Source organism: Ochotona princeps, chromosome 4 (assembly GCF_030435755.1).
Source record: "Ochotona princeps isolate mOchPri1 chromosome 4, mOchPri1.hap1, whole genome shotgun sequence".
NCBI classification, from domain to species: Eukaryota; Metazoa; Chordata; class Mammalia; order Lagomorpha; family Ochotonidae; genus Ochotona; species Ochotona princeps.
In genome coordinates this window covers 10,211,503-10,239,342 of record NC_080835.1, presented here as the reverse complement: position 1 = coordinate 10,239,342, position 27,840 = coordinate 10,211,503, and the positions used below count along the sequence as shown (strand labels likewise).

At 39.4% G+C, this 27,840-nt stretch overlaps 1 protein-coding gene across 1 annotated transcript; it reads left to right on the top strand.

The window, feature by feature from the left end:
- Positions 1–469: 469 nt before the first annotated feature.
- Positions 470–22,913, top strand: MS4A14 (membrane spanning 4-domains A14). The gene is made up of 6 exons (XM_004585470.3): positions 470–1,061; positions 4,889–5,017; positions 10,419–10,469; positions 13,019–13,174; positions 16,579–16,677; positions 20,655–22,913. The coding sequence occupies exons 1-6, from the start codon at positions 933–935 to the stop codon at positions 22,737–22,739; spliced, it is 2,649 nt and encodes an 882-aa protein (XP_004585527.2). The 5' UTR covers positions 470–932; the 3' UTR covers positions 22,740–22,913.
- The last annotated feature ends 4,927 nt before the right edge of the window (positions 22,914–27,840 follow it).

The window sequence follows — 27,840 nt, the reverse complement described above, 5'->3', positions numbered from 1 at the left end:
TTTTATAGGAACATAAAGGACTAACTTGAAGATGTTGCTTTAATTAATATTTATTTCACCAAGAATTAGTTTTGCTTATCTGATTGCAATCTAAAACATCCTCTGTTTAAGTGAAGCTATCTTTGGTGTACTAAAATTCTAAATTTTCTCATCTTTCTCTTACACACACATATTATATGTTAATGAGGTTGGTTGTGAAATCAAGTAACATTTATCAAAACAGCACATTATATTCCATAGACGTATACCATAATGAGACCTATACAGTCAATAAAGAATTTAATAATTTATTAAGATATAATTGATACTATCCTGAAATGAAATAAAATGAAAAACTAACTACTGATTTTTTCTGCTATAAAGACATATGATTAAACAATGTCAGACAAGTCCTCAGCTCAAAGTGGAAAACTCTTTTGGAAAGAGAGTGGAAGCATGTTCCAGTAAGAATAACCATATTTGGGGACAGGCTAGCGGAGTTTGCTTCTTTTCCCTGCCATCTAACATTTATGCTCTCTGTTTCAGCTCTATTGAATTGTTAAAAGGACGAATACTCCTTCATGTCAAAATAAGCCACTTCTACAGTGCCATGATTATAGTCATTATTCTATAGTTTTGAATTCCTTAAGGTCTGGTAAGCACAGATGCAGGGACTTTGTTTTGTATACACCATCTTTTGATTTTGACTTCATCGTGAGTTGATAAATGGATCAAGAGGAGCATTAGTCTTCTAGATGACTTCGCCTTTCACCAGGCAGCTGGGTGGGCTCTAGAATTCTATGATTCTATGACTCATGACTGTGGTTCTGTGGTTCTAGAGCTGAGTGCAGGAATCACTAAGGGCTCCATGTAACACTGGTGGAGAAACAGACCATGATTTTCACTACTATCTTCACACGCTGATTCTCTTAATGGAGTTCTACCACTGAGTCATGGAGTTATCATCCGAGGCGAAAAGAGCCATTGCCTTAAAACCATCGCAAACTGTACTGACTGCGTTTCCCTACAGACCTCACAGTGCTCTGTTGGACCTGTTGAGGGGAGAGCCCAAAGTTTTGGGGGTAAGTACTTTCCTGTTACAAGTGTTCCTGGAAGGAAGAAAACTAGTTATTTCTCCATGCATTTCAGAAGAAATATCATTTGGAAAAGGAGCTGCTTGAACATTTTTTACTCCTTCACCATTCACTAATGATATATCCTTCTTGATTAATCATAAGTACTTTTAAGTCTGTTGTTTGTACAAAGCATTAGACCATGAGCAGAAAAGCCAATATATACTCAATAATAGCATTTCTCTAGATTTTGATGAGAACTGAAAGTTCTCTTTAAAAGCATATATGTGCCCTTTGTTTTGTATCTCAGACATGAGTATGAGGGCATATTTAACTATGAGAACTATAATATGTAACTCTAGTCTCCTCTAACTCTGAGGAAGCTCTAAGGCCATTACATCAGCATTAGTAGTTACCTTTGTATCCGGGAGAGGAGAAACATGAAACTGGCATAAAACTCTAGACATCTTATTGAGGAGGTGACTTCAGTGTCTGCTAGAAACTCCTTTAGACTTAAAAGACATTAGATGCATGAGGGGGGAATCGGGTGTGATCCGGACAACCTCTTAACAGGAGGTCATGTGCGTGGAGCAGAGGGGCACTCCAGGGTGGAGCAGGTGGCAAGGAGAAAGCCTGGATCCCAACCATGAAGACTCCTAGACCTTCACCACAAACTATTAATACGAGCAACAAGGACTATATCCCAACTGCCAAGGAGGCCACAGGGAATTGGATGCCCTCGGAGGCCGAGTACTCTGAGGTCACCCACCCCCAACCGGAGCTTCCGCTGGGGATGGAAGAAGTCCAAACACTACCGTACAGAAACCAACGTCATCGGAAAGACAACCAGAAACCCTGAGCGGTCCGCAGAAACAGAAGAACAATAAACGTCCTTCGGGACCAGGGAGGAGAGCTTTCTCTGGTCCGAGCCTGGCTCCACCTCTGGACCCCCACCCTCCCTTGCAATGACCATCAGGATCGCTCCGAAAACCCCTCATAGCAAACAAACAATCATACAAACTAAAAAAACCTAAAATAAATAGACAAACAACAAAGAGTAGAGCTTGGAATCTGACAGGAAAGAGCTGGCATGGATTTGCTCATGCCTCGCTGGGTGGGACACGAAGATTAGTCACTCTTCACCATGGTGTTGGGGACTTTCCTGCACACCCCCCCCAAAAAAAAATGTTCTGCACCTTAATTGTTGACAAATGTCTTGTTAGAGTTACAAGCCAGTCTAGATTATCCTAAAATCTGCCAAGATCAGTAAAATTATACTTCAACACAACAAATGGCTAAATACTAAAATGAAATAGACACAAGACAGCTGAATGGTACCTTATAGCCTTTTTAAGGTATATAGCAGCCAGTCCTGTATACAAACTAAAATTGAAATGTCAATGAGCAAATCATAGGTTGTGGTTAAGAACTTGTTTTTTGTTTTTTTTTTTTTAACATACTGGTTATGCAAAACCATGTCAATTCCATAATGTTACAAAATGCTGTTAATGTTATATTGGGACTCTTAATTGACTGGGATGATATTCTATCAGCTCTAACTTTGGACCAGAAATGGTCTCCCCAAGAAACTGTTCAACCCATCTGGACAATAAGTAGCTGGACTCTATGTTTGGTATATGTTTGCAAGGAAAGAATCTTGATTGAATTTGAACTGTAATACTGCACCAAGGTGGAGGAATCCACCAGGGGGGAGGGGCGTGGGGAGGGGTGGGGGGATTCCCAGAGCCTATGAAACTGTCACATAATGCATAATAATTAATAAAAAAAAAGTAAAAAAAAAGACATTAGAGATGTTTAACTTTTCCTTTGTGATATTTCAGCCAATGGTTCTTTGAAAACTCTATTTAAGCTTACATAGTGAGGAGATAGTAGGCATTATCCATTATTTTAAATATGTAGGAAAGAGTTACATAAACAATTCCCAGCCTTGACATCACAATAATATCACTCCTGTGGTATGGTGCCACAAAGGTGTGGCTCAGGGACACACAGAGCAGAGTCACTGACCCTGCACGCCTGTAGAAAGAGGAGGAAAGCCCCCTGGGGTTATTTGCATCTTGAGGCAGGCCTTTGGATAAAGCAGAGATAGATTAAACCTCACCTCAGTTTCTCCACACTTGATTCTAAAAGCTGCTACGGTTGCCCCTCCATGTGTGTTCAACACACACACACACACACACACACACACACACACACACATACACAGATTCAACCAATCATTCCTTGGTGGATGATGTTAAAACACTACCTTTGGGGCCCAGCGCGATGGCCTAGCGGCTAAAGTCCTCACCTTGAACACCCTGAATCCCATTTGGGTGGCGTTTCTAATCCCGGCAGCTGCACTTCCCATCCAGCTCTGTTTGTGGCCTGGGAAAGCAGTCGAGGACGGCCCAAGCCTTGGGACCCTGCACCTGCCTGGGAGACCTGGAAGAGGTTCCTGGCTCTTGCCTTTGGATCGGCGCAGCACCAGCCATTGTGGTCACTTGGGGATTGAAGCATCGGATGAAAGCTCTTCCTCTCTGTCTCTCTTCCTCTCTGTATATCTGACTTTGCACTAAAAATAAATAACAATAATAAAAAACCTTTTTTAAAAAAAAAATACTGCCTTTGTACAGAATATATGCAGACCTCTTTTCTTGCCATTATATCCTAAACAGTATAAGCTGATCATGAGCTACAGAGCATTTACATTGTATTAGGTATTATAAGTAATCTAAAAATATTAACTATACAGGACATTGTGCACAAACTATACAGAAATGTCGTGACATTTTCAATGCGATTTGCATGCAAAGAATTTGGGCATCCTTGAACTACCACCACAATCCATGTAGGTCTGGAGGGATGACTTTCGAATGAGGAAAATAGGAGAGGTGGGTGTACTATCTGGATTTTTATTATTATGATGAACAATTACTTAAGCAATTTATGAAAGAAGGCGATTTATTTTGGTTCATGTTTTTCTAAGTTTACAATCCAAGACCAGGTGGTTCCACTTATTTGAGCATCTGATAGTGTTGTACTTGCTGGCAAAGTAAGGATATTGTACTGAACATCTCACAGTGAAAAGGCGGATATGCTGATGCAGTCTCCCATGGGGCCCAGGATGCAGAGAAACAGTGACTGGTTGGGCCCAACTCAATTTTTTAAATGTGATAGGCAGGAAAATAGAGAGGAAGACACACTATGAGTTTTTCTATCCACTGGTTCACTCCTCAAATGCTCACAACAACTGAAGTTGGAAGTGCAGTCCAGGTCTCCCACGTGATGGCAGATTTCCGAGTACTCGAACCATCACTGTTGCCTCACAAGATCTACATCAGCACGGATCTGAAACTGGGACCTGGAGGCAGACATTGAATAGGTAGACGGGAAATGGTTGTCCTAACTAGTAACTGAAAGCTTTTACAACCGACTCCCTCATGAGAGTAAATGCTCAAGGGTGTATCTCCAATGAGCTATGATGCTTGTTGTAGAGAATAGCAATGTATGCTAGATAATACAGTGTAGTTCCTATCCTTAGAAACTTACAATTGATAGGTAATTAGACTATTACTGCATTTTGTCTGATATAAGGCAAATTGGTAATACTAGGGAATATAGAAAACAATTAAGGTAAGAAATGAGGGATTCGAGCCTAATAGACTCAGGAAAGTGATGAAGGGGAAAAGCACACTTGACCTGAGCTTCTTGACAGTCACGGATGGCAGGTGGAAGAGGAAGGCACTTGGGTTGAGGGGAGAGTGCGTCATGAGCCCAGAGCATCCCTGGGACTGGGGCATGTCTAACCTTGTGTGCTGCTATCTCTCCCACAGGCTGTCCAGATCCTGCTTGCTCTGAGCATCTTGGGCATTGGGATTATATTTCTGCTTAGTTATATCAGTTTCTCCATCCAATTCCCTGTCGTCTTCCTCACAGGATACCCATTCTGGGGAGCATTTATCGTGAGTACTCTTGATTAGCTCTTGAGAAACTGCTGCAAAACCTGCTTTGAATTGCCACATGTCTTAGAATAATAAATTCCACAAATATGGCCCTTCCTCCCAAGAAATCACATAAAGGTCCCCCCACAGCAAAATATACAATTCTGTTGGTCATTGCAGTTCTGTATTCATAGTAGAAAGTGTTCCAAGGTTTGCTGTACTTCAAAGTCCCTGAAGCTCTGGTATGTGCAGCAAATTCTCTGCTCCTTTCTGCCTTTGTGGGAGACTAAATGGATAACTCTCCTGCTTTCTCCTTTGCCAATAGAAAGAGTAAGTTTGGGATTAGACACTGATTTAAGTATGTCTAGTTAGCACTAATAAAGTCATATATTTTCATAGCTTAAGGAGGACTCTGATTTCTTTTACAAACAATTCCATTTTTGTTACCAGAAACAATTTAATGAGTGTCAGTTAGTTAAGTAATAATAGAGTCATAAATATAATACTCAGTCCAGGACTATTTCCATCCAATCCTTCAAGCTTTGGCTTCTAATGTTACTTACTAACACTTAAGGGATTATTTCTTAGCCCTCCCTCTACTAGAACATGCATTCACAAAAGGGTGACTATATTGCCTGTTTTACCTGATTTAATATCCTCAGAACACAAAAGCATTCTATGCCTAAATTAATGGGTGATTCAGTGAATGACAGAATCAATCAATAAGTTAAGTAATGAATACAGAGGTAGAGAGAATAGTACACCATTGAGGAATAGCTAGGCATAGAACTGTTAGGATTTGGAGATCTGATGTTGTGAATGAGGCAGAAGCAGGTATCAAAGATAACTTCCCAACTTCTAACTGTAAATATGAGGTCCTTAGACCTTGGAGTTGGGAAAGCAAGATGATGAAACAGGGTACAGATGCATTAAAATGGACAGAGACAGATTAGCTGAGAAGTTCCAGAAAGGGAGTAACAGATTATGCTAACCTCAGAGTTAACTGAGAAAGACATCAAGGCACGGCCAGATAAACAATTTTCAAAAATCATTATAAAACTCCTTTAAAGACAACCAGAAACACATACAGGAATTCAAGGAATTAAAGGAATACATGACATAGGAAAGAGCAACATTAAAACAAAATCAAGCTGAATTATTAGAGAGCAATAATACAACAAAGCAATTTAAAAACTCAATGGAGACTGTCATATCTAGTAGCATGTTATTTAAATTCATTGCATTGTAAATTTCTATTTTTCTTTCTATTGTTGATTTTGTATTATGACTTTTCATTTGAGTGGATGTACTGTAGCTGTGAAATGGAGACTAACATATCCAGATGTGCGGATGCAATGTAGTATGCATTTCTACTTCCAGATCAAAGATGGACTTACAATGAAACTGTTTACTATATCTTGACAATAGGATGTTGAACTTTCTGCCATTGTCCATGCCCGCAATGATGGACATATGACTGTGTATGAAGAACTGTACTTTAGTAATGATATAGAGGAATTAGGTGGGGGGAGGGGAATTGGGGCTGGGATAAGGGAAATACCTGGAGCCTATGGAACTGTATCATAAAATAATAATCATCATAATTTTAAAATTTAAAAATTAAAAAACTATACCTAAAAAAGAAAAAAATTGACATGTCTCTGCAAAGTAAAAGTAATATAATAAAGATGACTTTTGAACAACAACAACAAAAAAACTCAATGGAAAACCTCAATAATAGAATGAATGAGGTAGGAGAAAGAATTTCAGAACTGGAAGACACCTTCTGCAATCATACTGAAACAGTCAAAAAGCTGAAAGAAGAACTGAATCAAGCAAAGAAAAATATCCAAGAATTGACACGATCAGAAGGCCCAACATTAGAGTTATGGGAGTTCCTGAAGGCATGGAAAGGGAAACCGGTTAAAAGATGTTCTCAGTAAAGTAACTGAGAACTTCCCTACTGTGGTACAAGAATTGGGAAACAAAATACAAACTCGGAAAAAAATTGACCAAAAGCAATCCTCACCACAGCACCTCATAATCAAGCTCCCTCTGGTTGAAAATAAAGGAAAGATAAGAATATGCTTGTAAGAAAAGTCACTTAACTTATAAAGGAACCCAAATCAGATTCACAACTGACCACTCAGAAGAAACTTCAGCCCGGAAGAGAATGAAGTGACATGTTTCAGATCCTAAAAGAAAAACATTTTCAGCCCAGAATAACATACCCAACAAAGCTTTCTTTTGTATTTTAAAATAAAATAGAATACTTTCAAAGCAAACAAAAGATGAAAAACTTTTCTCTACCAGAATTGCCTTACAAATGTGGCCTAAAGGTTTGCTGCAGATAGAGAAAAAAATAGCACCTACCAAATTAAAAGAGAAATCCAATGTTAAATTGACAGGAACCTATCATGACCTAGTGATACTATCCTTGAATGTAAATGGATTAAACTCATCAATCAAATTACACAGATGACAAAGATAACAAAGATATTCCAAGGTAATGGAAAGGAAAAAAATGGGTGTATGTTTTCTAATATCAGGTAATATGGGCTTTGATGTGAAAAGCATTAAAAGAAATGAAGAAACATGCCACACAATTATTCAGGAATCCATTCAGCAAGAAAAAAATCACTATTATAAATGCATATGCATCAAATGCCAGAGCACCTATCTATGTGAAACAAATGTTGATGGAATTAAATAGAGAAATAGACCCCAATACAATAATTGTATGAGTGTGTGTGTGTGTGTGTTGTCCATTAATAGCCCACTAACCTCAATGGCCAGATCAATGAGAAAGAAACTCAGCTCAGCAAGGGAACAACAGAGCTCCCTCAGAAAATAGAGCAAATGAACTTAATTGGTATCCATACAACCTTTTAACCTACAGATACAGAATACACCATTTTATCTTTCATCAGTACATGGGCTCATCTTCAGGACTGATTGCATTGTAAGCTACAAAATAAGCCTCAGCAAATTTAAAAATCAAAATTATAGTGTGCATCTTCTCAGACCATCATGAAGTGAAACTGGAGACCAACATGTCAAAATACCCCAGAAGACATGCAAATACTTGGAGGCTTAAGAACATGCTGTTAACTGAACAATGGGTTATAGAAGGAATCAAAGAGGAATTGAAAAAAATTCTTGAAATAGATTCTCCACTAGCCCAACTAAATAAAAAAAGAGAGGGGAAAGGTATGAATCAATGGAATTAGAGATTTAAAAAAAGGAATATAACAATGGATACCTCAGACATAAATTTTTAAAAAATCAGCAACTATTGCAAGCCAACAAATAAGAAGACCTAGAAGAAATGGATATATTTCTGGACACACAATTTACCAAATTTGAATCATGAGGTAATTAAAAATCTCAATAGACCTATAACCAGGATGGAAATTGAATCAGTTATCAAATCCTTTCTAACAAAGAAGAGCCCAAGACCAGATGTCTTCACTCCTGAATTCTACCAAATGTTTCAAGAAGTTACCCCAATCCTCCACAAGCTATTCAAAAAATAGAAAGGGAGAAAACCCATTCAAACTGATTTTTATGAAGCCAACATCACCTTAATACCAAAACCCAATAGAGACATAACAGAGAAAGAGAACTACAAACCCTTATGTCTGATGAACATTGATGCAAAAAGTTTCAGCAAAATATTAGCCAACAAAATCTAACACATCAGACAGACCATTAACTCACACTAGGTGGATATATTCCTGGAATACAGACATGATTTAATATACTCAAATCTACCAATGTAATTCACTGCATCAACAAAATGAAGAATAAGGCCATATAATCATCTTAATAGATGCAGAGAAGTTATTTTACAAAATCAAACATCACTTCATGCTAAAAATCTTAAGCAAGACAGGCATAGAAGGAGCATTCTATAACACTATTGAAGCAATATATGAAAAACCAATTGTCAAATGCATACTGATTGGGGAAAACACTGGATTTTTTTTTAAGCTCTGGATCAGAACAAGGATGTCAACTTTCACCACTGCTCTTCAGCATGCTGTTGGACATCTTCACTAGCACTATTAGCCAAGAAAAAGAAGTTGAAGGAATTAAAATTAGAAATAAGATTTAAACTAATCCCTGTTGGCAGATGACATTACTCTATGCATAGGAAAACCAAAAGAAATACATCAAGAAACTATTGGAATTCATAAGAGAGTTTGGCAGTGTATCAGAGGACAAAATCATTGCACATGAATCGATGGCCCTAGTACATAAAAACAACTCCGTGGCTGAGAAAGAACTTGCAACTACAGTCCTTCTTGAAATAGCAGAAAAGAATCTTAAATATCTGGGAATAAACCTAAGGAAGATATGGAAGACCTCTCTGATTAAAATTACAAAGAATTAAAAACAGAAATAGAAAAAGGCATTAACAAATGGAGAAATTTACCATGTTCTGGATCCGCAGGATTAACATCATCAAAATGAACTATATAATGGAGAGTAGCATACTGGGAAGTGAAGATACACAGCAGTATGTATCTCTAATCCCGAACAAGAGGACCCTCAATGGAACCTAAATATACCTCAACAATATGATATTAGATTTTCTTCCATTGCTTGTACCTACAATGTCATAATGAATTTAAATAGCGGAATTTTGGACCTGTGACTGTTCCTCAAGGATTATACTATTGTGGTAGTATGGGGGGAAACACTGGGGTGGAGAAGAGGGAAGGAGAAAGGGGAGGAGAAGAGAGGGAATTTCTGTATCTATAGAACTGTATCATGAAAAAAGTATATGGAAAATAATATTTTAAAAATGGTGGAGTTACATATATGTGCATTGATATGTAAGGTAACAGTAGACATGGAATACAATGGGGGTGGGGTGGAGAAAGTGAAACAAAGATTCCATGACTTCAACGTCCCCAAAGTGCAAAATCAGTTTCCACAGAGGAGTTTCCTATTCCCAGAACAAATGGGCTGCACATTGAATGTCATAGTCCTCCTTCCCCATGGGTGGTACTATGCTCATTAAGGTGCCAGAAAAGAAATGACTGGGATGGCTACACCAAATTCCATCACCATGTCAGGCTTCAGGAGGGTACGACGTTTTCTTCTCCAGGGCTATATACCAGGCATCTCTCTTTGGAGCCCTGCTGGGCCAAACATCCAGATGGTATTTTAAGAACCTTAAAAATAGGATTTATTTCCTCAGATGGCCCTATCAGAATTGTCTGATTTTTGAGCAAGTGTAGCAGAGTATTTCTTTTTATATTGTTAGCACATAACATGACAGTACAGAACCTTCCTGAATGTTCACACAAAGAGACTGGGAGGTCTGGGAGATCCACAGTTTGTTAATCCAAAGGTGATTATATTTTAAATTAGCTAAACACATCCTGTGTTAATTTCTGTTTTGTCTTTTCAGTTTATTCTTGCAGGATGCCTCACAGTAACTGATAAATCAAAAAAATTTCTGGTAAGTACCTTTGCAATTTCTAGATGAACAAAACTCTTCTATTTTCTTCATATCTCATTACATATAAAGCCTTCAGAAAGGAATGAACTCAGGAAAATCTCCAACTTGCAGTTCGGATCATTCTTGTTTGTCAGTTTCTCTGACACGTTGACATTGACTTCTATTTTTCTATCAAGAATACTCAAGAAGTTACTCAATTTAAGCCATTTTCACATCTCTCTAACTCATTGATTCTTAGCTAAGGCGTGATTTTGTACCTCTGTTTCCACCCAGGGAAGATTTAACAGTTTTTGAAGATACTTTGCCTGGTCACAATTGAGTGGGGTGGAGGTGGAGTTCTGTTGACATCAAATGGGTCCCAGGGCTTTTTCTAAGCAGCCTAACATGCATACAACATCATTCTGCATTGTCATAAAAAAACCAAACGAAAACAAAATAAAACAAACAAACAGAAAAAACAAATCCTCTGATCAAAAATGGGCTGCAGGACCAAGGTTGAGGAATACTGTTGTAGTCAGAGCTGAACCCTTTTAACCAATGCTGCCACTTGCTGCTGTGTCAACCTGATGAGAAAAACACCCACTTCTGTTAGTTTGTGGATTTAACCAGATGGTGCCTGTGAACTATGCTAACACTTAATTGTTTTTGTATGCTCTGATATTGTTTAAAGTTCTGGAAGTTTAACTTGTTTCTCCAAGTCACTTAATTCTATGGTTCTAAGAGTCCTCTACCAATATGCTATAGAGATAGTTACAAGCTAGAGAGTAGTGCCAGGGGGATGTCCTCATCTCTACCTATGGAGATGGAGCAGTAGAGACGCAGCTGCTTGCTCTGTACTAATTTGCTCTCAGGACTGAGAAACACATTAAGATTAAGACTGCTCTACCTTGGACCACTGAGAATTGGACCAATGGAGAAAGAGAGAGAGTCAAACATGCAAAAGCACTAAACTGAACACCCCATGACCAGGCTCCTATCATCGCTCTCCCAATAGCCGCAGGAGTATTCACACTCACTTTGTCACTGAACCCTGTACCTTTGTAGAGGAGGGATAACAACAAATGTCAAGTCCACATTTGAAACCTGTGATGACAGTAAGCAAGCCTAAGGCCAGGCATGCTTCTTTGTAAGGCAACATCTCCATGAAGAAGTTAGTTTAACAAGTGTCCCAATGGGACTCAAAGCAGTACCTTTGGACAGCAAAAATTTAAAATTGAGAAGAAAGTCTTTTCTGTATGGTTCTCTGCACTTTCTGTCAAAATTCTCAATTTCAATGAAGATCTGGGTTTAAGGTAAACATGAGGTCCTGCCACGCATCGCCTCCCATTGCTACAGGAAGGCTAGTGCCACAGGCTGCATAATGTATCAATCAGTTTGTTTCCTTCCTTCCACAACAGACATGACACAGTAAAAAGTACAATGTATAAGTGACTGATTGAGACATAAGGTCTTTTTTTTAAAACCAATACCAGTGCTGAGAGTAAAAATGAAGATTATGCTCCTCCTCGCATTTGAAGAAACTCAGTAGTATCTACATCCTCCGCAATCAATAGATATGAATAAAGGAAATTGTTGGGTTGATCTGAGATTTCCTCACCTTTCTCGTGGGGACAGTGAGTTCAAGAGAGGACATACTGTGTGAGTCTTCTTGGGGAATGAATCCAAGCCACACAACACAGGCTATTATTGCTTCTTTTCCACCTTTGTATCTACAGGACCTAATGTGGTGTCCAACACATATGTGGTGATCACTCAACCTTTATTTTTTATTAAGATTTATTTATTTTTATTGCAAAGTCAGATATACAGAGAGGAGGAGAGACAGAGAGGAAGATCTTCCATCCGATGATTTACTCCTCAAGTGACCGCAACAGCTGGAGCTGAGCCTATCCGAAGTCAGGAGCCCAGAGCCTCTTCCGGGTCTCCCACGCAGGTGCAGGGTCCCAAATCTTTGGGCCATCCTCGACTGCTTTCCCAGGCCACAAGCAGGGAGCTGGATGGGAAGTGGAGCTGCTGGCATTAGAAACGGTGCCCCTGTGGGATCCTGGCGCGTTCAAGGCAAGGACTTTAGCCACTAGGCCACTGTACTGGGCCCATTCAATTTTTATTAACAAACAAATAAACAAATAAATAAAATCTCCAAAGTTCAGTGATGTCACTCATTATTTAGAGGCATATATTGAAATCTAACAAGATTAAGAAGTTTGAACAAGACCCTAGGGAAAACAGGACTCAGACTCAGGTCTAATTTCCAAATCAAAATATTTTCCAACTCACCATCGCGTTTCTTGATCATGCACAACAGTGCACTGAGATAAAATGAACATTTATCTTTAACATTAACCTTAGAGTTTCCTTGGGCCATTTTAAATATTTGGTTTGTCTTCTAATTTTGACCAATCAAGACGAAATAACGAGCTTTGCCATCATACGGACCTGATGGAGCACTTCATCCTGGGAGGTATCTGGGAAAATACAGGCACAAAGAATTTCTTAGAAATTTGTTTTATGTTTCATTGATGATATTGCTTGTTCAAACTGTTTTCCAGGGACTTGGTATCACAACTGTACATGTTATCAGCTGCCTGGTTGCAGTAGCTGGGATTGCTCTCACTATTCTAAGCTATCCAAAGCAACACAGATTCTGCCAAAACTACCAGCCTTCCTTTGAAGGTGTATGTGCCTTAGGTAGAATAATGCTCATGGTAAGTGGTCTTTATTCTGTATTCACAAGTGTGAGTATTCTCATCTGAAATGTCTCTGTGACATAATGATTCATAAACTTATTTTTAACCATTTATGTTTATTAATATACAGACAAGATTTCATATAACTCATAGACACAATTCTGATGCTCTAATGAAACCACTTCGCTCCATCCTTCTAGCCTCTCTTCCCTTCTTCCTTTCTTCTTTATGTATTCTACCCTTTTTGCCATAACATTATTAACTTACTTTCTAGACACAACTTAATGCTCCACTAAGTAAAGACTTCGACAAATAAAAAGGCGAAAGCTCATTGTTCAGGATGAACGCAGACAAGGGCTATAAACAGGAACGAAATACCAAAATGTCAGTTTTACTTGTATACCTTAAAGTTTTCATACTTTCTACATTAATTATCACAAATGCAAGAAAACATGTGACATGGTTCTTTTGGGGTCTGACTTGTTTCACTAAGCTTAATGGCCCCCAGTGGCATCTATTTGGTTGCAAAAAATAGAATTTCATTATTTTTAGAGCTGAGTAGTCCTCTGTAGTATATAGATACTTCATTTCATTCAGTCATTAGTTAAAAAAACATTTAGGTTGATCAAATGAGCTATGGTGCATTTAACTGCTATAGACATAGGAATACAGATAACTCTTTCAATTATCATATGCTGATTTTATTTCTGTTGGGTATATTCTCAGGAGTGAAATGACTAGATCATAGCGTAAATCTATTTTTAGATATAAGGAATCCCTACTGTCTTCCACAATAGCTATATAGTTTTCCATTCCCAGCAACAGTGTAATAGTTCCCATGCATTGATTTACTCTCTAAATTTCTGCAAATGCTTGGCGTGGACAGGCTGAAGCTGCAAATGGGAACCTCAGTCTGGATCTTGCGCATGGCCAGCTAACACTAATGCGGTCATCAGTTGGTGTCTCCCAGGATCCACATTGATAGGAGGCTGGAATTAGGAGCAGTAGGAACCCAACACCAGATAATTCCCAGCAGGTGTTCCAAGTATCCTCTTAAAATCTAGGCCAAATTCCAGAGCCTGATAGGTTATTTTTTACTCCAGTCATTAATACTGTATCAGTATCTGAACTTGTGGTTGTGAAGCCAATTGTGAGACGGTGGTTAAGATGGCTCAGAGGCCATCCAGCCTGGATTTTAACCCTAGTTTTGCCAGGAATAAGCTTGTGACATTGGCCTAAGATTTATGCATTATGAGCCTCAGTTTTACTTAACTGGGAAATGAAGAAAATATGAGCACCTACCTGACAGATAGTGCCATTGTGAGGATTGTTACATTAAAATAATATGTTACCATGAAAACAGAAGTTCCCAGGATTAGGGAGAAACCAGGTTCCTATATAGCTAGAATGTTGTTGGTGATAATCTTGCTGGAACCTTTTGGCTGTTAGGTCTGAGGGCCACATGGACCTATTTTGACCCATAAGATGCCATAGTCAGTATTATTTTCCTGTGGGACCAGTGCAACGCACTGAGCTCAGTGAGTTCTCATCAAGCTCAGCACATGCGCAGTTCACTGTTGTCCCCTGCAGTCTTAAATTCTTTGCCACACTTTAAGAAATGGCGCTTGATGTGCCACTATTTGATCTGTTGGCCATCAGGTCTGAGGGCTACCCGGACCTATTTTGGGAGGAACCTGTCAGATGCCACGTTGTTGCAGTTCGCTGGGCCAGAAATGAGTTCACTCCCAGCTCAGTGCACATGCAATACTGTCCTTAGCCCTTCACTCCTTAAACAAATTGGCGCCCAATACGGCTCTAGTTGGCAGACTGGGCTGTGAAATCCACCCTGTTCCTGCACTGCCCAACTGTGATCTGCTGCTCTGTCTCTGCTCCTGGTCAAATCAAACAAACCAGCAAGGACAGGCAGTTCTTTGTTTGGGTTCACCTCCCAAGCTCCCAGTGAACGTCCCTTCCCACCTGGTTGCTGGTGGAGTTCTGGCTGCCGGTAGAGTTTAGATCACCACTTGCTGAATTCTGCTGAGGTGTCAGTCACTGCAACACCACACCGTTGTTTTCATTGCTTTCCTGTGTCTGTCACTCTCCGGGTACCCTTCTGTTGTTCAGTCCTCTCCTATTTCCTGGAATGTGTCCTCTCTTCTTCATCCTGATTAAATGTTTCTCCATTCGTTTAAACTTGTCCTTACCCTATTCTGCCATCTTGATTCTCTCCCCAATGTTTCTAGATAGCACTTTGGGAGGCAAGAATTCTACCACTGAACCACCAATGCCCCACACTTGATATCACTTTGTAAAATAAAATAAATTAGTATCTAACTATTTGTTACTGTTTTCCCTACTGTCATGCAAATTACACAAAGGATAGAATAAGTGTATTTTATTCAGTGATGGAAGCCAGTAAACTGCATAGAGTAAGATCTTTTTTCTGTTTCAGTCTTACCAAGAAATGCTAAATATCCAGGTCAAGTGTGATCTTGAACGCAGTTGCACCCAAATTTTTGTCTCCAAAATTTATGTTCTTTGCATATCATACTATAAGCCATGTTGCTTCTCACTACAAACATTACCATAAAGCAGAGTGAGCAAAATGTCAAACTGCAAACTGTATTTGAACTGAAGATACGTTATTTGACTTACAAAAGAGAATAAATAACATTATAAATAACCTCAGTATTCATTGATATCCAGCATCATTAGGAAAAAATGAATATTCAACATGGGATCATAGTCCTGCATGGTAACAGTGTACTGGAATTGACTGTTCATTGTATACTATTAATTTTGTCACTATCCATTGTCTCCTGGATTTGCTCGATGGTTTTCTGGATCCATAGGCTTTGGAGTTGTTTGCCCCTACCTTATGAAAACAAAGAGTCAAATATTAGACCTAGCAGTGAAGACCCATCTTGCATCAGAATGCCCAAGTTAGATTCTCCGCTCTAGCTTCCAATTACAAATTCTTCCAAATACAGACACCGAGAGATTGTAGATGATAGCTCAAATAGTCAAATAGTATCCCCATGGGAAACTTGGATTGTTTTCCCACCTCGTAGTTCCATCTCCAGCCCCAGCCAATACAGTCTTTTGATGACAAGTGAACCAATGGGTCTCTCCTTCTTTCCCCCCATTGCAAAAAATAAAGAAAGAAGAAACAAAAGAGGGAAGGAATGAAGGAAGGAGGGAGGGAAGGAAGGAAGGAAGGAGGGAAGTAGGAGGATAAAAGTAAGGAAGGGAGGAAGGGAGAAAGAGAGAGAAGGAAATAAAGAAAAACAAAGGTGAACATTATGCAATATCCAATGGCAAAAGCATCCAAAGTTGGTATTTGAGTATAAGAGGTCTGGGAAATACATCTTCAAATGAATATAGCTTCATTCTAAAATGCCATTTTTTTCTTTTATTTTCAGGGAATTCTGTCAATTTTACTCATCATTAGCATAGTAGAGCTCAGCATCTCTGTGACTGTCGCATCCCTTAGAGCCAAGTGCTGGATGAGATCAAATGAGGTGAGTGTAATGTTGGTATAAGAAGATCTTCCTTCTGTCACATTCAAAAGTTACATACTACTTCAGAGGAAGGTGTGCTTGGATGCTTAAATAAAGCTGTAAAATTGAAGAAGGTTGCGACGGAGGCAAGTTCAAAAGTTGAAACTCACCTTGTCTTTTAAAACAATTGTGCTTTCCTTTCTGGCTCAGTTTCTCGGTCCCTAGCCATGTCTGTTCAGTCATAGGATTTTTTTTGTCAAAATATATGAGTCATCAGATGCAATGAGAGTTTATAGTACTGTGACACAATGGAGCTTTAATGTGACTCAGGTGTGACACAAATGGAGGTTTCTACTCAGGTCATAAAAAAAGCTTGGGACAATTTCCTCACCATTGAGGAAGTAGAGGAAATAACATTGATGCTTATTGATTATTTATAATACTAGTTTATACTTACTGAATATGTAGTACTGAATACTACACCAGTCAATGTTACAGTCTGCGAGCATCAGCTTATTTAACCTTAGCATGACTACAGAATTCTCAGATGTGAAGGAACTAAGTTACAAATAGGTTAAATAATCTACAGCATCACACATCATCACAGCTCTGACTGGGCTAGCATATCTCCAGAGTCCCAAAAATCAACCCAGACCCTCTATTAGGTGTTTTTTGTTTTTTCTTTCTTCCCTTTAAATCAACTTTAAAGAAGTGTGATTTATTAACATTACTATACATCTGTTTTAGTGAGTTCTAACAAATATAAATAATATCAATGGCATCTATGGTTTTATTCTGTACCTTGAACCTACATGGATTATTTTGCCAGCTCTAGTAGCCTTCTTGTAGATTTTGAGCATTTGGGAGGGTCATGTTGTCTGCAAATAGTTTCATCATGTCTAAATTTATTAGAGTTTATTTTTTGTTTCTAGTCAGTGAAACTACCTAGAACTTCTTGGTAATCCTGAATTCCAGTGTTGAAAGTAGGCATTCTATTTCCTTTTTTATTTTAGCGAGAAAGATTTTCTTCTTTCACCATTGGATATGATGCCTAACAAAGTATCCCATGGTATATATTCATACCACAATACCAGTCGTCAGTTGCTTCCATATCCTAGCTATTGTGGATTGAGCTGCTATAAATAAGCAAGTACGGATAACCCTCTCATATGTTGCTATCACTTCATTCAGACAAATTCCCAGGAGTGGGATGTGTGAGTCACATGGTAGATGTGTTTTCAGATTTCTCCATTTGGTGACACTAATTCACATTTCCATCAACACTTCCCCCACATTCTCACCAGCAATGACTGTTTTCTGATTCTGTTTGAGAGCCACTCCAAATGGGGTGAGGTAAAACCACAATGTGGTTTTTATCTGCATTTCCCTAATGACTAGTGATCTTGAGCATTTTTCATGTCTGTTGGACACTTGAATTTCAGCCTCTGGAAAATGCCTGTTCATATTGTCCATATCTTAGCTGCATTATATTTGGTTGTTATGGTTGACTTTCTTGAGCCATTTACAGATTCTGTATATTAATTGTGTATCAGTTGCAATGTTCTCTCCCATTCTGTTAGTTGCTGTTTCACTTTAATGAGGACATCATGGCAGTGCAAAAGTTTTCAGCTCTATATAATCCCATTTTTCTTGGCCTTGATTTCTTGAGCTTTGGGGGTATTTTCCAAGAAGTCTGTACCCATGCCAATGTATTGGAGAGTTTCCCCAATATCGTCCCTTAATAATTGGCTGTATCTGGTCTCATATTTGGCATCCTGATCCATTTTGAATTAATTTTTATATGAAGAGTAAGGTAGAGATCTTTCTTCATACTTCTGCATGTGGAGATTCAATTTTTTCAGCATCATTTTTGCATAGACCATTCTCTTTCCATGGACTGCTTTTAGCTCATTTGTCAAAAGTCAGCCAATTGTAGTTGGACGGATGTATTTCTGGCGTTTCCTTTCTGTTCCATTGATCAACTTGTCTACTGTATGTCCATGGAATGTCACTTAGCCGTAAAATAGAATAAAATCCTATCTTTTGCAACTATTTTGCTTAGTGAAATAAACCTGTCCCCAGAAGACAAGTATCACATTTTTCATGATCTATGGTAGGTGATGCACAGAGTGTAAAAAATGCAATCTATAAAAGCAAGATAATATAATAATGGTATAATAAAACAACTTTAAAAACACCTTTGTGTTTCTATACTCACTGTTTTCTCTACTTGCATTTTTGAACCCTGCCAAAGGCCAAACCAAATGTCCATGTTGTATTCCCCCAAACTGGGGATCAGGTAAAATGGACCCATTGGGCCTACTCCTCAGAGCCCCTACTGAACTGGTCACCAGTCCTTGTTTATGTATGTTAGTGGGTACTGTGACCTGCTTGGGGCAGCCCCCTAGAACTCCAACCAGGCCCATGCCCCACATGTGCCAACAGGTGCTGTGCCCCAGCTCAGCCTATACCCATACTTGCCTCCTATCTGTACCAAAGAGTGCTACAGCATAGTCAGTGAGGCCCTTGTGGATTCCCTGACCTAGTTCTAATATGTGCCAGTAGGTATTATAGCCTAGCCTAGCCCTCAATCAGCCCTGGATTTCATGTGCCCTGGGAGCCTGACACACCCACCAGACCCTATAATTTCTTGTGTTGGCAGCTGCTACCGCCTACCTGGGGAGATCCCTGAGACCTTCTTGCAGGTCCAACCCCGAGACTTGGCCCTAACATGTGCCAAAGGGTATTACAGCCTAGCTCATCCTGGCCTGCCCCTAGACCTGGCTCTCTTACCACCAGTGGGTGATGTCGCATAATGGAGTCTTATATGGCTTGTCTCCAGATTTGGCTCACATTTGCCAACAGGTGCTACAGCCTAACCCAATCTAGCCTGCCTTGAGCCCAAGCTCTTGCATATACCAGTGGGTACTATGTCTTAGCATGGGCATTCCTAAAAATTCCCTTCCAGACCCACTGCCAACTCCAGTTCTTTCAAGTACTGGCAAGTGCTGTGGCCCAGCCTGGACTCACCTGCCCCCAGCCCTGACACTTGCCAGTGAGTATGTGGCCTATTTGGAGTATTATCAAAGAATCTCTGCAAAACCTGTCCCGCAAATATGGCTCTTGTGAGCACCTCCTGGTTCTGCAACCTGTCCTGGTCCAGTCTACCTACTTTTGTGCATGTGCATTAGCTGACTCAGACTCCTCAATTACCTGCAAGTGCAATGGCCTGGTCCATGTAAACTCCCAGAAATCTTTTCATATATGTCAAACAAGATTTCAGTGGTCCACATACAGATCCATCCACATTCCCCCAGGCCCTGCCAGTGCACACCTCTCCACTACCACTCATGTTTTTGGCTGGTGTAGGCCCACAGTGGCATGCTGGGCACTCTGCCTCCTTTCTCCCAAGATCTTTAAAAAAGATAGAATAGTCAACTATGCTGGTGTACTGGTATAGTTAACACAGAGTTGACATTAACCATGCCCCAAATGCCTGCTAGCTATTGGCTTTTCTCTTAACAGTGTAACACCTGCCTAGGTACAAGGCTACTTTGGCAGTTGCCTATAGCTTGAGGGCTGGCTTTGATTCTTAATAGTTGCTTCATCTAACTGTCAATATATCAATATAGATTAAATCTGAATACATGAATTTTGACTGAGCAACTTCGAATATTTTAGAAGCTTTATAATATGAGCAATAATTTGAAGAAATAGTAATTATATTACCTGTTCAAAATTTGAGATAAGGGATAAAAACTTGCCTTAAATAACACCAATGAATAATAATAATAAAGGCAAGATTTACACTTGTGTTTTGATTCCTTAACTAAATGTTATTTCCTATAGTGTGTGTGTGTGTGTGTGTGTGTGTGTGTGTGTGTGTGTGTGTGTTTGTACTGTATTTAGTCATAGATAAACCTGTTTGGGGGGCTACATAAATAACACTGGGGATGATTCTGTCATATTAATTTTTCTCCCACCCCTTGGCTTTGTAGGTTGTGTTTTTCTCGCCTACAGATATTGCTCAAAGTAGTGAACAATCTGCTGCTCCAGAAGAAAATGTACAACTAAAATTTGAGCTTCAAAATGACTCTACCAGTGATGATGCAACAAAAACAGAGGTTGTTTTCTTTGGAAGCTATGCTTTTTTTAAGTTAAAAGTTTCAAGGATTACTTCTAGCTCCCCACCCACGTCACAACCACATCCAACAGATAGAGATGATTATGAGACAAATTCTGCTTCTGTGCCAGATATACCCCTATCATTTAAGTTTTTAGGGGAAGAAAATAAACTAAAACAATTGCCTCCCATATTAGAGAAAAAGAGCTCAGATGAGAAAAAGAGCTCAGATAATATGATATATGCCCAGCCAGATTTTACAACCAGGCAACAAAAAGATAAAGATATTGAATATGCTTTAGTACAACACCCACAAATGCAATTACAGTTGCTGAAGGATGAAGATCATACTTTTCCACCGAATGATTTGCCATCCCAAGCTCCGATAGTACAACATACACCAGGAAAAGGCTTGTCCAATAACTCTCCACCATCTCATATAATGCAATCTTACGACTTGACATCTGAAGACTTACCCTTCCAAGATATACCATCCATAGACAAACTATCCCAGGACACAAAATACCAAGACACGCAACCTACAACTAAGAAATCCCAAGATACACCATCGCAGCACATAATATCTGAAGAAATGCAATATGGAATTGTGCCATCACAAGATACACGGTCCCAAAATTCAAAATCCCAAAGCATACCATCCCATGACAAGTTGCCCCAAAACACAGCATCCCAAAGCATGCCATTTCAAGATGTAACTAAAAGCACATCCCAAGACACATTGTCACAAAATACACCTTCTCAAGACATGACATTTCAAACTCTTTCAACACATGTGCAGATTTCTAGCACACAACAGCTGTCTGAGCAATCCCCAGAGCATCAACCACAGAACGTACAAGCTCAAAAGCAGCGATCTTCACAAGTTTTGTATCAAGACATTCAATCAGAAGTGTTGGAACTAACCCAAGGATGGAAATCTCTAGAGGAACTTCATGGCAGGAAATCCTCAAGACGGCATTCTTCAGACTGGCAGAGCAAAGAGGAGCAGTCCCCAAGGAGGCATTCCTTAGAATTACAATCTAAAGGCTCACCACCTGCAAAACGAAAATCTATAGACCAACAAATCAAAGGTTGGCTATTCCCAAGGAGACATTCCGTAGATAAGAAAACCCAGTATACTCAGACGTCAGATCAATTGTTAGAGCAGCAAACTGAGGATCAGCAGGCCAAGGTGGGGCACTCCTCAGATACGAAAGGGGAGCAAGTCCCAAAAGAACGATTCAGTGACAGGCAAAGTGAAGATCAATTAGCTGCTAAGAAGCAAACCCAAGAAGACCAGTGGGGATCACCCTCAGGCTCTCAATTTCCTGAAGAGCAACCTCCAGAATGGACAACTCAGAACTGGCGGTCTTCTAATCAGCAGAGTCAAGACTGGAGAAAGAACAACTGGCAAAATAAAGACTGGAAAACACAAGAGTGGCAATTTGAAATGCAGCATTCCCTAAACTGGGAACCCCAAGCCAGGCAAACCCAAACTCAATTAGAGGAAGAAACCCTGAAGCAGAAAGCTCTACAACAAGAAGACCAGACTCAGCACACCATGAAAAGATATTACTTTGGTCGGCAATCACAGCATTTTCTATGTCAAGACAGTCAAAATCAAGATAAGAACCAGCAAAACTTTCTGTTCAGATTTACAATGAAAGAAGATACACAAACAGACAGGATGCAAACAACAGATAACCAACCAACAGACACGAAATACAGAGACCAACAACCAGTGGACTTGCAATCAGAAGACATGAAGCCAGATTGCTATCCTTCTTCCTCCCAAAGCTTAGAACAAGACACATGTCTAGCTTGCTCTTCCAATATAGGTTCTGAACAAGATGTGCAACAGAACACTTCAGTTTGCTCAGATTCATTCAAAGAAGACCTGAATTTCCTTTCATCCTCTTGTCATTCAAAAGAGCAACAGCAATCAGAAGAATCTGACTAAAATGCAGAGTCCACCAAGTATCACGTAACATCAACAATTAAACTGAATGAACAAAAACCAAAATTGCCTTCTCTAATGAGTGTGCACAACTCTGATTGCTTCACCAGAAAATCAAGGACAAGCAGAACACTCAAAGAGGTTGTCCTTAATTGAAATAAATGACATCAAACCAAATGTTGATGCTATATTTTTTTAGAACTTTGGTGGAATTGGAGAGGTGGATAACTCATGTGTACACTTGTTTCCTTTTGTGAGGTGGAGACAGACAGACCTCCCATCTGCTGGTTCACTCTCTAAACGCTTGCAGTGTCCAACAGTGGGTCTCACCAAAACTGGTTGCTGAAAAAATCCAGATGACCCATGTGGGTGGTGGCAGGGACATGACCACCTGATGGTTCTGAGAGGCAGCAGGGTCTTCTCTGTTAGAAAGCTGGAAATTCAATTCATACATTCATTGTCATTCCTTAATTACACAGATACTCAACACATATATACATATGCACATAGATGTCCAAGGATCCTGGGAGTGAAAATAGTGCCAACAGAAAAAGTTTCTGGCATCAGTGATTATTCCATGCCAGTAACCACAAGAAAAGAATGGGCACAATTCAAATACACTCTCTTTATGTTGTGGTCTTGGTGCTTCTACACTACACATACAATATGGGGATTTAGCTGCCCACAATTGGCCACATTTATAACCTAGAATTACAAGGTGAGAATGAGAAAAATCTTCCCTTCTAAGGTCTTTCCATTCCTTTGGAAAAATACTAGGGCGGAAGTCAGAAGTATTCTGAGAGCCCACTGTCACTTTTCCAATTTACAAGAATCCCTCCTTTCTCTGTTTTCAAACGCGTTTTCACTCACCCCACCCTCTTTTCTCACCTATCTAATTCTGTCTTGTTTTTTTTTCTTTTTCCTATGTGATACTTTCCAATCCCAAACTCTCCAATGATTTTCAAAATCTTAGCACATGGTTTCATTGTTCAAATCTTGCAAACTTTTCTCTTTTTAATTTTCTATCAAAAGAAAAAAATCAAATAATTTATAGGTAAAATTTTCAGAATAATACTTACCTTCCTCTACACCTTTCCCATTTTTTTAACTTTTGCAATATTTTCAATTTATAATTATAGGCGTAGAGCTCCACCAAACAAGCATTTCAACAAGGTAAAAGTAGAAAGGCCACTTTTCAACAGGAACATAAACTGGGGCTAAAAAACAATAATCATATCCCAAAATTTCAAATACACACACATACATGCACTCACATCTCCCCCCATGCACACACATGTTTGGACTCTATATATTAACTACCACAAGTCAGAGAAAAATGTGAAATTTGTCTTTTGGGTCTGGCTTGTTTAGCTAAGCAAAGTGAATTCCAGTTGTATCCATTTTGCTGCAACAGACAAGATTTCACTCCTTGTATGCTTAGTAATATTCCATCATGCATACATACCATGTTTTCTCTATGCAGTTTCAGTTGGTGGACTAGTGGTTGTCAAAATCACCTGATATCTCAAGCTAGACAAGAAAGTTTATTTTCAACATCCCTAACATGTTTTGGCTATGTAGCTACACCTCTAGTTCCTGTCTTACCCTGAGCATTTTACTACTAAATTGTCTACTCTTTTATGAAATCTATTGTTTTATAAATTCCTAGGTCAAACACTTAGCACTTATTATTTTACTATTTCATGCTGTAAGAAGAGTAAGGGGAGTAGTTATTTCTTTCTAGTTAGATATTATTGTTCTCCAGAAAAACAGAACCATGGATGTATGGATGGATGTATGTATGGATGGATGGATGGATGGATAGATAGATAGACAGACAGATAGATAGATAGATAGATGATTAGAGAGAGAGAGAGAGAGAGAGAGAGAGAGAGACTTATATGGAATTGGCTCATAGCATTACAGGGTTGAGAGTTCCCAAGTTCTACAAGCTGGAGACTGAGGAACGCTCACAGTGCATTTCTAATCCAAAGACCTAAGAATCAGAAGATCCCGTGCTGTAAGTGCCAGCCTGGCACCTATATGCACATCCTTCAACCATATTTAACCTCTAACTAGAGATAGACCAAGTCTAACATCATGCAACTATCATGCATGCAGAAAAAATTTACTAATCAATTTTCGAGATGACAGATGGTGTTTACTCTTAGTATCTCATAACTTGGGTTATATGATATAAAATAATACATGAATACTGATATAATAATACTGATGTAATAACATATATAACACATGTGTTACACATTATATGTAACATGTAACATATAATAAGATATACACAAGTTGCATGACATGAGATTAAGAAAATCGATTGTATATAATTTATAGTTTAACTATGTGCTTCTAACCAGCATTTCAGCAAATGATCTTGTGGTTATAATTGGGATCTCTTTTTTTTCACATTTTACATCTATTATTATTATTATTATTATTATTATTATTATTATTATTATTTTATGATACAGTTCCACAGGCTCTTGATATTTCCCTTATCCCAACCCCAATCCCCCCCACACACCTAGTTCCTCTTTATCATTACTAAAGTATAGCTCCTCATACACAGTCATATGTCCATCATTGTGGGCGTGGACAAAGGCAGAGAGTCCAGCATTCTATTGTCAAGACATAGTAAACAGCTTCATTGTAAGTCCATCTTTGTCTGCAAGTAGAAATGCGTACTACATTGTATCCTCATATCTGAATATGTTAGTCTCCATTTCACAGCTTCTGTACATCCCCTCAAATGAAAAGTCATAATACAAAATCAACAATAGAAAGAAAAATAGAAATTTACAATGCCATGAATTTAAATAACATGTTACTAGATACGACAGTCTCCATCACACAGCTACTATATATCCCCTTATATGGAAAGCCACAAAACAAAATCAGTATCAGGGAGAAAAAAGAAATTAACAACACCATGAAGTTAATAACATGCTACTAAATGACTAACGTGTAGCTGAAGAAATGAAAATCAAGAACCTTCTTGCAGAAAATGATGCTACTGTATGATCTATGAGTCATTGAAGAATTTAATCAGAAGAAAGTGTTTTGAAGAGATGAAACTAACAGAAAACATCAAAACCCATGCGATATAGTTTCTGCTGATCTTTGTTGGTGAAGTGTGTCTCTTCTAGACAATAAATAGGTGGGTTTTGTCTGCCAATTCTGAGATTCTTTATTCTGCTTGCTTCATTCTATTTTGGAGACTCTCCACTGTACTTTTAATTTGCTCTACTGTGTTCTTAATTTCTGATATATCAGCCTTGTTGCTGCTGTTGCTGGTGTAAAATGTTCCTTAAATTCTTTGAACTCTTATATGTGCTTCTCATTATTGATCAGAAGCTTGAAAATGAGTTTTCTGAATTCTGTGTCCCCCATTTTCTCAGTTAACTCTGAGGTTGGCATAGGGTTTTGCTCCTTTGCAGGGGAGTTTTCGGTAATATTCATTGTGCCTTTGTCTCTTCTTTTGCTCTTGGTCATTGTACTTCAGTTTAGCAGACTCTTCTCCTTGGGGTAGGTTTCTTCTTTTTATCTTTTTTTTTTAAAGATTTATTTATTTTATTACAAAGTCAGATTTACAGAGAGGAGAAACAGAGAGGAAGATCTTCCGTCTGATGATTCACTCCCCAAGTGAGCTGCAACGGGCTGGTGCAGCGCCGATCCGAAGCCGGGAACCAGGAACCTCTTTCCGGGTCTCCCACGTGGGTGCAGGGTTCCAAAGCTTTGGACCGTCCTTGACTGCTTTCCCAGGCCACAAGCAGGGAGCCGGATGGGAAGTGGAGCTGCCGGGATGAGAACCAGTGCCCATATGGGATCCCGGGGCATTCAAGGCGAGGACTTTAGCCACTAGGCCACGCCACCAGGCCCCTTGGGGTAGGTTTCTAAGCTCTGTCACCCAAAGCTCTGCAGTTTGACTTTACTTATTGCAATTGGTACACAAGTCTTTGCTTGCAGCCAATTGTAACACTCCCTCCAGCAAGTTCCAGGTCTGGGTGGGTTCTTATGTTAGATTTCCACAAAGAACTCAGTAGCTGCCGGAGTCCAGCTCCAGCCGAGAGTTCGGAGCTCGGGAAGGGTGCGTGGAGTCGGCGATAAAAAAAAACACAGACACTGACACTTGATGCGTTCTCACAACAGCCCAAGAAAAAGCTGTCCTTTTTATTTACTCAGACACCTCACAAGCTTCTGCACAAGCAACTAATTGTTCTATTTTTTTTTACTTCAAGACTAAGGGGGCATGTACAGACATTCGGTCATTCCGTCTGCACTTCAGGGCTAAGCAGGTGTCCCCAGAGATAATTCTTTAAAACACTGTATTCATATTCTTCAAAGCAAGCCATTATTCATTCTTTAACAGTAGCCATGGAGCAGCAGCCAGGACTCCAAGGCCAAGGCACATGCGATTACCTGCTAATCAGTAGTACATTCCTACCACATTTCTATTTTTACAACTTGCCCATTATTCGATGGGAAAATAGTTTACAAGGGAAAAAATATAATTCTAAAAACAAAAATTACAAATATTAAATCCCTCTACAACTATAGACCCTATAACCCCATAAACAATAAAACAATAATCAAAAGCACTTTTGTTTAATAGAAGCATCCTTAATTCCTCTAGCTAAAAATTATAAAAGCGGCTAAAACAGCTACATTTTCTGTGCTCCAAAAAATTGCAAAAACAGGCTAGCCTATAAAATAACAATAACTATACTTATTGCCATAGCAATTTCAGCTCTCACTCCCATCACTTGCATTCCCGTGGGTCCACTGGGTGCTACCTGACTGGCCAGGCCCTGGAAAGGAGGCAGATCCGCCTCACCTGTGACCTCCTGTCTTCCTGCTGCCTCCTGGCCTTGAACCAGTCATTATTTTAGGGCAGGGCACTCGTGCAGTGCTCCCAACAAGTAGCCACAACTCCTGGCTCACCAGTCTCCACCTCTTGTGATACCATGCTGAGGCTGCACCATGGTCTCTGCAACCTTTCTCCCAGTTCTGTTTGGAGCAGGTCCCAGGATTAGGGAGACACCAGGTGTCCTATATAGCTAGTTTGCTGGTGGTGCTGATCTTGCCAGAA